The following is a 12694-nucleotide window of genomic DNA, read 5'->3' as shown; positions in this document are numbered from 1 at the left end:
AACCCCAACTTAGGGAAATCTTTAAGGACAAGGCAAAAACCCACATGACCCATGTAGAAATGCAAATGTGGTTCATGCTTCACCTGTCTAGGGTGGATCCGAACTTTGTTCCTTTGAGCAATGACAAAACTAGAGGGAATTTTGAACAAGGAAATTCTCAGCAACGAGGAAAGGGAAGTACTTGGGTTTGCTGATTTGCAGTCATAAGCCAGTTGAAGTGTTAGTTGTCGCTAAAGGGATGCATTTTCTTCTTATCCTTCCTGGTTTGTGCTAAACAAGCTCTTACATTTCAAGGAGGACAGTACTGTTTTTTCCATAGTCCCACCAGAATAAACCCTGACAGGACTAACTGGTCCCTGTTGCCTGCCTTGCACTTTGCTTCTGCATTTGTAAGGTTAAAGCTCCTGTTTAAAAGGCAAATGAGGAAATGGTTCAAACTATCAGCATTTAAAGTATTTTCACCATGGCACAGAATGTACACTGTACACTTCTCTGAGGCAGATAAATCAGTTTGTGTTTCAGAACTCTGACGTCTGGGTCAAACACACCATGGTGGCTGCGCTTGGTTGGTGCAATGGCATTTTCCTTACTCTGAATGCCCAACTTCCAATTTCACCCTGTAGAACAAATCTTCACACCATATCAAGAGAAAGGAAGATTTTTGTTCTGTTTGAGTCTCAAGAATCCGGCTAAATCACTGGGGGGAGGTACAAAATGTTCTTTTATCCTGAGAGATGGAGAACAGAAAAGCAAGAAGCAGCAAGAAGAGAGAGTCCAACCCCAGATGGGGATGTTTGGAATTGTTTTGAAGTTGACTGCTGCCATAAATCTCTTCTCCTTATGTGGACCAGTGAATTAGTGAAAAGTATATCAGAAGGAGGTTTATCTTTTCTACTTTTTGTGCTCCAGTGTCCCTCTTACAAACAAAACAAAACCCCCAATGATTTAAGGGGATAGAGGGCTGGGATGAGCAGAGGAGGACATTGCTGGGTGTACTGGGTACACAGGCAGCTGATGGGAATGAAGCCACTGGTGTAAGTGAGATTTCCAGGAGGTGTGGGTCTTTTTTCAGTTCTAGAGCCTTTTTAGACTCTTTTTTGGACTTGATGCTAGATCATCAAAATAAAACTGTCATAGAAATGGATGGCTGGGGGCAAGAGGGTGGTGGGACTGCAGGCAGGCTGGCAAGTTGTCAATGTAGATGCTGCTCTAAGGCAATGAAACAGCTCAGATCCAGCCAGCTTAGCAGATACAGCAGGACTAGGGAGGCATGTCACACACATAGAGGAGTGTTTGTTTCTTCCCCCTTAAATAATTTTATTAAGCTTCTTGGTAACTCTCAAAGCAAACCTGCATATGTTTTTTGGAGGGGGATGGTGTTATCCTTACAGAGCTCAAGAAACATAATATGCTATAACTAATTTGGGTGAGTTGAAACTAGCTTGACAAGAGCCCACTTCATGGTTGTTTGAAACAGATTTGTGTTTTAAATCTCTAGAACATAGATGGCCCCACAGGTGCTCTTTGAAGCCCAGCTTTTTATTATTTGTTTTGTAAGGTCCTTCCACTGGAATCATTAAGAAGATGTAGTATCTGGTGTAAATGTGCAAGTATCTGTCAGGCTGTTAGCTGTGGGAGACAAAATGATCATACTCAAGCTGCTTATTGTTTTTTAAAACAAACTACTGTAGAAGCCAGTTGTTCAACAGCATTGTTTCATTTTCTGGTAGCTCTGTGCAGAAACAGTAGGGTCTTGCTGCTTTCCTTAATAAAGGGAAATGAGCCCACCTGGTGCAATAGCCCTGCTTGAAAAGGTCATCAGTGACTATTTATCCTTAGCCTCTATCAGAAAAGGGGCTGTTTCCATGCTGAAGCAGCACCAGTTCTTATCTCATTAAAAAGGGATTTACATTTTTTGGTTTCTGATGGCATTAAATCATTCTCAGCAGTCCTTTGGTCACTGAAGTATGAGGAATGTTTTTCCAAGGAAGGAAACTTGAGGTGCAGATTGCATTGATGGTGTAGGCAGAACTTCTTGTGTCATTGGACAAGACTGGAAAGAGAGCTGGATAATTGTTTCCAACTTTATCAGGGACTGCTCCAGAGCAAAAGGAAACAATCTGTTCTCCATGTGCACGGTGGATAAGAAAAGTAGTAGACTTAAACTGCAGCAAGGGAGATTCAGTTTTACTAGTGGGGACAGGTTTGCAAATGGGAAGGGCTGTGAAGGTCATCACTTTCATGGAAGTGGATTGAGAGCTGGCCCATGGAACATGCTTATGGGGAGAATAGGATAGGATAGGATAGGATAGGATAGGATAGGATAGGATAGGATAGGATAGGATAGGATAGGATAGGATAGGATAGACCAGACTAGGTTGGAAGTGACCTTCAAGGTCATCATGCCCAACCTATCATCCAACACTATCTAATCAACTAAACCATGGCACCAAGCAGCCCATCAAGTCTCCTCCTAAACACCTCCAGCAATGGTGACTCCACCACCTCCCTGGGCAGCCCATTCCAATGGGCAATCACTCTCTCTATGAGAGAATCAGAGCTTGTCCCACTACAGATACTGTCTTAGTTGTGGTGGCATAAGCATGGCAGAATGAAAGGAAGGGACAGTGAAGATGAAGATTGCAGAGGCAAATGTGGTGGACATACATGGCCAGATGGGATGTGAAAAGCTTGACACTTTCTACAACTACATTAAAAGAAATGTTTAAGTAACACTGGCACTTTCCTCTGCCAATCCCTCAAAGCTTCTCCACTTGCTCCGCTTGCTCCACTTGCTTCTCCACTGTGCTGGGTGAACAGTGAGCCTCAAATCTGAATGGACCAATCTATGCAGAGCATATAGATATGAAGAGCACAGGGGTCATGTCGTTAGAGATCAGCCCATCACTCCAGCTGCAGTTTCCAGAAAGTGTCAGCCTTCGTTTCAGGAATTGGCAGAATCTCATTGCCATTAATCCTTCAGTCATTTAGTTGCAGAGGGCTGAGCATTTCAGAGCTCAATGGCAGGCAGCTGGACTGTGCTGTCGCTGCAAAGACCCAGCACGCATGAATCAAAATAGCTGGGTGATGTCATGTCATGATGTGAGTGTGCCTGGGACACTCACTGCCAGGAATTGTCTGTCCAGGGTGGTTTCCTTTTACAGCCTTTTTAAAGAGTCATCATACCAAGCTGCACATGACAATTCCCTTCAAGAGGGCTTGTGGCTCCTTTGCAGAGTTAGTATTTCTTGAACAAGGGAGCTTATCGAGAGGTTCCTGACCTTTTCCACATGATTTGATCTGCTGGAAAATGTTGCTTCAGTTTCCAAGGCTTCTGATGGCTGACGGGTAAGAGCTCAGTGGCTGCAAGCTGGGCAGACTTTGAACCTCTCCCCATGCCCACAGATACTTGCAGACAAGTTACTGTACACTGGAATTAAGACTGGAAGCACCCAGCATGTGAGGTTTGGCAGCCTGCTGTGGAGTGGTTCTCCACGAACACCACAACCAAGTGCCTTGGAGCTGAACCGTTGGCCAGCTGGACTTTATTATCTACAGGCACACAGTCTTTCTGGAGCTTTATTTTCTCACACCTGGGCATTTTGTGTGACACCTGGCCTTGTCCCTTCTGCTGCTTTTTGTCTTCAGTCCTGGGCATGACCGACAGCTGCTGCTGCGTGAGCGCATGTTGCAGCTCATGAAGCGTTTTGGTAGCTTTAGAGGGAGCAAGAAGAGAAAGGAGCAGTGCAAAAGCTCGGAGAGACGCCAGTCTGATCCTCATGGCATGTTCGGTAGGGACCCTTTGCATTACTCACCCAAAAAGGGGGGGACATTTGTCTGTGGGAAAGGGCAACTAGTGGGGAATAGCATATAACTGGTAAACCATTTTGTGTTTCCCAGTTTCACTGACTGAATCGTGCAGTTGTTGAATGGAGGTATCTGTGTTGGCTTGCACTGGAGATGAACATCTGCACTGACACCTGTACCACACATCAAACATAACCTGATGTGATGGTACAGGAAGAATTCAGTTAACACTGTGAAATGCATTCAAAAGGGGCTGTTGACTACTGTGACTTTAATTGAAGAATAGTAACTAAATGCTGAGTTAGGGCTAACCCTGTATATTGAAAGCTGAATTTGGAGTAGAGAAAAATTGCATATTAATCTGATAAGTAATGCATTTAAAAACATATCTTTCTGCAAATATTGAAGTTATCAATGTGACTGTGTTTGCAATGTAGTTAGGGGCTGTTCTCTGCTAATCAAAAGCTTTTCCTGGTCACTGAGTATTAATTGTAGTTACAGAGGCTGAGCTGTGTGTGCCAGAGAGCAGCTGTGTGTCACGTAGGGATCAGCTGGTCAGAAGATAAGGGCTATTCCAGGAGGATCTGGCTGGTTTTCTTAATAGTAGTGGAGGAATAGGTTTAATACATTTCCTGTATGGATTAATGGTAACTCAGTGGTTCCTTGAAGACCACAAGCGCTGCTGAGAGGTTCTGTGCTGTGACTAAGAGGTCTAAAGCTGATGTTACACTGAATCAGCCAGATAAGGCAGTTTAGAGGCTGACTTGTATGAAGGGTAGGCAAGGCTCTTCTCTGTTGGTCAGGAGTCACTGCATTAAATCCAGCAGAATGACAAAGGTTTGAGTAGTTTGACCACATGGATGGTGCAGAGAGATATACATAGATTTAGTGACAGGGAGCTGCAACTGATGAATGGGTGCATGCCCAGAAACTTGGTTTTCTATTATTTAATGTTTTGCAATTTATATTCAGTAGTCTGTTGAGTTGTTTTTAAGGTGTCCTTCTTGCAAATGCTTCTCCTTTTGTTCCTGTTTTGTACACTTAAGTGTTCTGTGCCCTGTTATGCATTCCCCTAAACCCAACAGGGTTTCTGCTGGAATAAGGCTAAAATGAGTGAATGAGATAGGACCCAGGTCTGTCTTGTTTCACAGTGTCGGGAAGATGCACAAAACCAAGTAATGGTTCCTACAGGAAGAGGGGAAATGTTCAATTAGATTGCCCAGATGTATAATGCATTCCCAATTTTGTAATTAAAGCTCCTAAATTCTCACCTAGGCAGAGCAACAGGTGTGATTGCAGTGATTAATGGCACTCTGAGCCATTGATTCACCCACTTCTTGTGTTTTCATCAGTAAGATGAGAATAGCCGGTATCTACAAAAGGATTTGCTGCTGGAAGCACCAAACCCAGTGTTGCAAGTTTGCTCCCCCAGTCTAACTGTAAACACCATCTCAATCTTCCTCCATAGCCAGGATAATTTGTCCTGCACCAGGAGTACTGCCTATATTAACTGTAATGTTTCTGACAGTTCTAAAAATCAGTTGAAGGTGTAATGCTAGAAATGCTAACAAAATGTGCTCCACCTTACCTTAATTCCATTAAGCAAGCCCTGTAGTCCATTCCAGTGGCACACAGTGAGCTTTAGGCAGAGTTTTCTCTACAGAATTCACTCTCCAGACTTTGCATATGTCGTTGTCACAGAGTGTGGCCAAGTCAGCTTCCTGCGCTGCATTTCCATCAGGAGCAGAGAGCTACCAAGTCACAGGAGTAGGAAAAAGCAAGCGGGATGTGTCATGGTACTGCCTTCCCTACACATGCTACCATGGGAGTTGCCCCTGCTACCCCTGTGGAGTCTGGATTCCTTTCAGGAAACAGGTTAACTCTCATAAATGCTTCTTATTATTATTTCCTTTCTTTCTTTCTTTTCTATATTTTTTCCCAAATGGCCTTAATTGTTTACAGGGGAATGTCAAAACAAAAGCTTTGCATTAATTGCTGGATTTAATCTGTATCTCATTGCTATTACACCTTACTAAACATTTTCTGAGCAGACCTCAAGGGAACCACTGTCACTCAGCAGGCTGTAGGATCAGTATTAGTGGTGTGCAGGAGCACTGGTAGCCATCAGACTTGGAGTCTGAGCAGGTTTGGTTGTGCACTGGTGCATCCCTTTTAGCTGCCATCTGTCATCAGGGATGAGAAATTAAATGAATGATGGCAACCCAACCTAAATTTTCCACCCCACTCTCCCAGGGTGGCCATGCTGCCACAGGCAGCCTCCCTGTCGCAAAATGAGCTTGGATTATGTTCAGCAAAGGAGTGGAAAAAGAAAGATGAGGGAAAAATGTGACACCCCAGAAAGGGGAGCTGTGTCACTGGGCTGGTTGAATCTGATTTTTCTTGTCCACCTCTGTAAGTGTTCTAAGGAAGACTCCTCCAGTCATTGTAAATAGCGTTGGGCTAGCGTTGCTGCTTGCCTTCCAGGGGTTCATACTATCAGGCCACAACCTCTCTAAGTGCAAATGGAAAACTATGGGATGCTTCATCAGCATTTATCAACATTTATCAGCATGACATGTTGTGGACAGTTGCACCGGGAACAGGGACAGAAAACGTGGGAAGAGGATGGAGAAGCAATTACAAAAGGAGACAGGACTTGATTTCCTGCTTCTCCAACTTGGGATGCTGTAGCTCATCCCATGCTTTGCCCCAGAGTGGGTGATGCAGCCTGTGGGAGGACCAGAGCTGAGATATTTCTTTTTCTCATTCTGGTGGGATATTTCTGTTCTGGAGAAGCCAGTGAGAGTGGAGGGATCACTGCACATTCCAGCAGCTGCCAGAAACAAACTGAAAGAGCAAAATCCTGTTGCTCCTGAAAAGCAGCTTAAAACCACCAGCATCAGATGCTGGGTATGAGAAACAGACTGTGTTGGTTTGTTAATGATTTTCTGTCTTGGTTTTCATGCTCTGTTGAACTGACAGTGACTTTAGAAAATGTGCAGCCCTGGCTGATCAGTACCAATTAATCTTGTACCACACAGAGCTCCGAGACCTGGAAGCTGTGAAATTTCTGCACTTGGTTGCGAGGAAGAAGAAAACCAGTGATGAGCATGCGGAAATGTTTCAGACTTTCAATTTTGCTTCCTTTTAGTCAGTGTGCTGGTGCTTTCTGGCATGTCCCAGCTGTGTACAGAATTTTAAAAGGGAGGGAAAGGATTGTGACCATGAAGCATTAAAATCAGCAAGGTATTTTCAAGCAGGTACCTGTAAATTCAGAGAGTAATAAACTCCAGAAAGCCTCTAGTGGTGGAAATTGAAATGGAGATATAATGGACAGAGTGCTTTGTCTCAGGTTCTTCCTTTGCACCCTCCCTGGCCCAGAGCCCTGCAGCATCCTTCCTCTCCAGCCCTTTGTGGGCTCAAGGAAGCTGTGGATCTTTTGCCCTCACAATGATCTGTACAAGAATGTAAATTCTCCAAGCAATTTATTTTCAGAGAAAGTTATTTTTGTCTGAAGGGCAGATTACACATATGAAAACACAGCATGTTCTCTTCAGGCACAAATCTACAGATCAAATGAACCTGCCCACTGACACTGACTCCAGGCAGTTCTGTGCATCTCATTGCAAAGTGTGATCAAAAATATCCATGTTTCTCTAAGTGGCTGAATTACTCAGCACTGATGTGCTGTTGTCAACAACGTGGTGGGTGAGACCAGCAGGGCCAGCCTCCCTCTTGGCAGGGTGTGGTACAAACTGTACAAGTTTTGGGCAGGAAGAGCTCTCATCTGAGAGGACTCCATGTGATTATATGTCCTTGTTAGTGCTTGTGGGTGCAGGTATTTGTCCCCTCAGGCACAGCAGTCTCACAGACACTTCAGCTGAGGTGGTGAAGGGGAAACCAAGGCAGAAGGAAGCTGGGCACCGTGTGTGGGTGAAAGCAGGTGCAGACACCATCTGTTTCTGAAAGCAGCTATTGATGCATTTATCAGGGTCTCCTTTTTGGGTCCTTCACTACTGTCACCTTCAGATACCAGGGCACTTCTGATATGCATATAAGAATGGAAAACTGTCTCAGTTACTTTGTGATGTAATTACTTGTAATCTGATTAATTGTTTAGGTTTTAAAAAAAAAAAAAAGCACAAACAACCAAAACCAAAACCAACCAAACAAAAAAACCCCAAAACCAAAACCACCAAACCAAAACAGTGTAGATAGGACTTCCACACACGACAATGCTACTTAAAGAGCGTAGCCGGGAATGTCTTCATGCTTGATTCAGGAGGGTCACAACCTATGTACAGATAACCACTGGACTTATTTCCATGCATGGTCAAAATTGCACTCTCATCCTTATTGCACCAGGGGTTTTTATTCCCTCCTTTCACTTGTGTTTTTCAAGGGCTCTGACTTTCAGATGAATATCTGTATGAGAAGCTGTTATCCTAGTCTGACTTTCTACTTGACTTGAATGTGCTAAGCTAGACAACAATTTATTTATATTCCCATGTATCTCTACTGCAAGTGCTGTTGCCAGGTTTTTAAAGCAAAAGTCAAGCCCAGATCTGTTTTCACAGCCTAAAATTCCACTTGACAGTGGCATTTGGGTAGGTGAGTACTTGTGTTTAATTAGAAATCAATGTTTTGGACTATTGACTCCTTGCTCAAAGTCTCAGAGAAATGCCCAAGAGTGCAGTTTCAAAGATGTTGATAAGGCAGTTTGTTGGTCAGATTTATTGGATCAGCAAATCCCAGGAATTATCAGGATTCAGCTGTTTTCTACTTTCACCTTTATTCTTGTCCAATCTAAAAGCAGTTGGAGCTGTGGGATTTAAAGCCTCAAAATTGTTTTAGCTATTTTATTGTTGTTACAGAGTCGTACCAAAATGGGAAGTCTTAGGTCTCAGGAGATGAAAAGCTGCTCTGTAAGATATCATTGTGTGGCTGGCAGGCTTGGCTTAGAGGCTGGAATTCTCTGTGCTGGAAAGGTCACACAGCCTTACTTGGTTTAAGGACAGAGTGCACTTCTGCGCTGAAACATTTGCACTGAAGAGTTTCTGTCCTGTCCTTTCTCTGCTCCTCCTTTGATAAAGTTGGGGCGATTTAGCTGGAGGAGGAGGACAGGACTAGCTGACATGAATTGAGAGCATCCTGTTGTTTCTTCAGAGTGTTTTCCAGGCATCGGAAAACAGCTGCTTCCCAGTGCTAAGCTCTCTGTGGGGTAACAAGGAGCCTTTTGACACACTCAGAGCTACAGTCTTGGGATTGTTTAACAGATCCTGCCCATCTGGCCCCATGGTTTCATTTCAGTCAGTGCAAGAACTCCACTAGCGTGCACAGGATTCTTCCAGCAGTCCTGCCTTTCCTGGAAGATGATACTCCTGGAGAGGAACAGACTATCTGTGACATCTCTGCTGCTTGCATATAGCATAATTAGAGGTAATGAAAAATAAATAGGACAAGAAATTAAAAAATGTAGATGAGGGAGAAATGAGATGGAAAGTCTGCTGGAGACGTAAGACAGACAAAAAGTTTGCAGTGGAGATGTTTTTGCTATGATAGTGGCAATGAAAGTCAGGTGGGAGTTCAGACATGAGGATTGTACCAGCCTCCTTGAGAGAAGGGCTGAGCTGAAAAGACAAGAAGGTCAAATAATATTGGCATTTTCCTGAATTTAGGGATGGTCACTATCCAGGGATCAGTATGAGGACTGATAATGTTCATTAGTGACCTGGATAATAGGGTGAACCTATGCACCAGTACACACTGGGCGTTGATGACTGAATCCCACTGAGAAGGACTTGGGGGTTGTGGTGGATCTGGATCTGGAAAAAGATCCCCAAATTTGCTGTCAGTATCAATAGGTTGAACCACACACTGGGCTATGTTAGGAGGAAAGGAGCAATCTAGTTGAGGGAGGTTATTATCCCACTCTATCTGTTGCTGGTGGGACCATGCCTGGAATAGGGTGTCCGATTTCCAGTCCTCCATCAGTAAAATTCTGAGAAACTGCAGAGGGTTTCCTCAGAGGACTACCAAGATATTTTGGGACCTGTGAGGAGAGGCTGAGAAAACTCAGCTTTTTTTGTCCAGCAGAGAGAAGGCTAAAGAGTAATTTACTAGCAGCCTGAAACTATCTGCAGGGCAGTTTCAAAGGAGATAGATCCAAAGTCTTCTTAGTGGTGGCAGGTGGTAAAGGAAGGAGTGAAAGATTAAGAGTTTGCAACTGAAGAGGGTCTGACAGGATCTTAGCAAAAACTCCCTCAAGAGGGTGGTATGGCACTGGCAATGGTAAGCTAAAGAGGCTGTGGCTTCTCTATTCTTACTGATTTTTAGGGTGGTCAAAGCCATGGCTGACCTGGTCTTGGCAGATACTGAACCCAATTTGAGTGGCTCTTTGGAGAAGAGGTCACCGGATTCCTTTCCAGCCAACATTTCTGTGATGCTCAGTTGTTCAGTTGCAGAGAAAGCTAAATATCCTGACTGCTTTTTATTTGTTTTTTTTTCCCCCAATTTTCAATTCTGGCATAAAATTGTTCCTGTTTGGGTGAATATTCAAAAGAGAATGACTTCTTGGCTAGAGGTAGCTAGGGGTGCTTGAACAGATGATTGGTGTCAGCAGACCAGCAGAATGAGATCACTGTGAAGTCCAAGACCAACACCAACTCATTTATTGGGCCACCAAAAGCAGCAAGGTCTGTGTTTTCTGCTGAAAGCACTCAGGCTGCCTTCAGGCTACTTCCTGTACATTAAATGTCATACTTAGAGTCCTGGGCAGTTACTACTGCCCCACCCCACAGCTGAGCAGTGTCTGGGCACCCCCAGCCACTGCCCCATGTTGGGTAGTGTTAATCTACCAGCCAGAGGAATTGCAGTGGGGATGGGTTTGTATCAGCTATCTGTCACTATAGCAACTCCTCACTTAACCAGTCCCTGCACTAAAAATAGATCACCTTGATCTCAAAGAAAGAAAACCAAAGGAAATCAAAAGGGGCAGTGAACAGCGGAAGCTGTAGAGTCGGCTATTGATTGGGGGCTGGAGCATTTGAAGCCTCATATAAACCATCTCTTGTGAAACCAATATTTGAGGAGAATCCAGTTATCCATAAATCCCACTGTGTCAGTGGATTTGAGGCTTTACCAGAGGACATGCATTATTTTTCATCAGAGGAATATGTTTGCAGTTATCACCCAGCACATGGGGAATGCTGAAAACCTTGTGGGATGTTATTTAGCTTGGTTAAGACATGTAAGCAATCTTACCTTCCAAGTAAGCAGGTCTGAAGCTCTGTCCTGATGGACATCTATGCTATTGTATATGTGTCATCAAAATCCTTACTTATTTATGAAATTGTACAATGCTCAGGAAAGGGTTAAATTAGCTTCCAGAGGTGGCTGGAATTAGCATCACATTTTCAGCATTATCAGTCAGCAAGAGTTTGCTCTTGATAAAAGGACAGATTATTTTAATGACCTTTTCAGGCTGACGGTTTGCAGACCTAGCTGATGTTGAAATGTGTAGGTACTTCACTGCCCCTGGCCCATATATTCTGATTCTTATTTTTATTTAGTATTATGAATTGTACTATTTGCATTTAGTTCATCTCCTGAGAACTAAGATAAGCAGCTTTCAGTGGTGACAGGCACCATCTCAGGATGATACCTGTGTGAAGGGGGAGAGATAACACCAACCCTCAACTGCCACCATTCTTTTCAAGCTTAAAGCATGTTTTTACGAGGCAAGACAGTAGAATTAGTTCTTATTACAATTTTTGACCTCACTTGAGATCCAGTGCTTTGACACCATCTAAAGATCTGACCCATATTCTTCACCTCTTCACTGGGTGCTCTTTTTAATCAGCTTTGGAACGGTGAAGAAACTGCACTGCAGAGTAATTAGCCATTGTAAGCACGATCTGAAACAGGAGGCAGGTGTGAAAATAGAAATACAGGGGTTTAAAACAGAACAAACTGGTTAGCTGAAGAGGTCCTGTGAAGTAGTGTAACTAAGGTTGGAAGAGACCTCGAGGATCATTGAGTCCAACCTGTCACCACAGACCTCATGACTAGACCATGGCACCAAGTGCCACGTCCAGTCTCCTCTTGAACACCTCCAGGGACGGTGACTTCACCACCTCCCTGGGCAGCCCATTCCAATGACGAACGACTCTCTCAGTGAAGAACTTTCTCCTCACCTCGAGTCTAAACCTCCCCTGGCGCAGCTTGAGACTGTGTAAAGCCCGTAAGCTGTCTTTCAGCACAGCCCATAAGTGACCAGTTAGGACAAAGCCACCACTGATGCTGCTCCTGGGCCTGACCAGTAGAGCCTGGCCCAAAAGAAAGATATTTTTGTTCTGCAGCCCATTCATTTGCGTGACTTTTAGCCAGACTTATGTGGCATGCAACTGCAAGACATCTCTTGGCCACCCAGGCTTACCTGAAAGGAAGTTTGCATGGCCTTTCTGGTGCAGTTTTCTCCTATATTGAGTTCAAAGAATGGGTAAATTGTGCATGTATATAAGGGGAAAAGTATTTCTTGTCCCACTGGTAGGAGTGTAGTATGGATAGCCAAGAAATAGTTCACTGTCTAACAGATGGGAAAATGATAAACCTGAAAAATATTATGATGTGCTATATCTGTCTGGAAAATTTAACTCTATAGCTGGAAGTTTTTTTCTAAGAAAGGGCAGAGATCAAACCATGAAGACAAATTCAGCCACACACAAAATAATTCTCTGAGAAGTGGAGATGTGTACTTTTTATTTCCTTGGCTTGTGTCTAGCTATCTAATCAGTCTTCATACATGTCAGCAGCACATCCATAATAAGAAAGTGCTGTGTGAGTTGTGTGAACTGGAATTAGAGATGTGGTAATCAGCCAAACCGTT

The 12694-nt window shown here is 43.8% G+C and overlaps 1 protein-coding gene across 3 annotated transcripts in view; it reads left to right on the top strand.

Moving 5' to 3' along the window:
• Positions 1-12694, top strand: part of PRKAG2 (protein kinase AMP-activated non-catalytic subunit gamma 2) — a 186969-nt gene that overhangs the window by 90584 nt on the left and 83691 nt on the right. Inside the window, exons 1-2 of one of the 3 annotated variants that reach the window (XM_068145965.1) lie at positions 3231-3791; positions 5509-5682. The exons of 1 other annotated variant lie outside the window; for it this stretch is intronic. In XM_068145965.1, the coding sequence (XP_068002066.1) occupies positions 3686-3791; positions 5509-5682 (280 nt within the window). In that variant the 5' untranslated portion in view covers positions 3231-3685. Of the gene's footprint in view, positions 1-3230; positions 3792-5508; positions 5683-12694 lie in introns of those variants that run through there. One more of the 3 variants, XM_068145966.1, reaches the window with a different exon arrangement.

This window comes from Melanerpes formicivorus, unplaced genomic scaffold, assembly GCF_026170545.1.
Source record: "Melanerpes formicivorus ecotype bairdi unplaced genomic scaffold, bMelFor1.0.p_v2 SCAF_13, whole genome shotgun sequence".
In the NCBI taxonomy this organism is placed as follows: Eukaryota; Metazoa; Chordata; class Aves; order Piciformes; family Picidae; genus Melanerpes; species Melanerpes formicivorus.
Note: the sequence above shows the minus strand (reverse complement) of the source record. Positions and strands in the feature narration are given on the sequence as shown.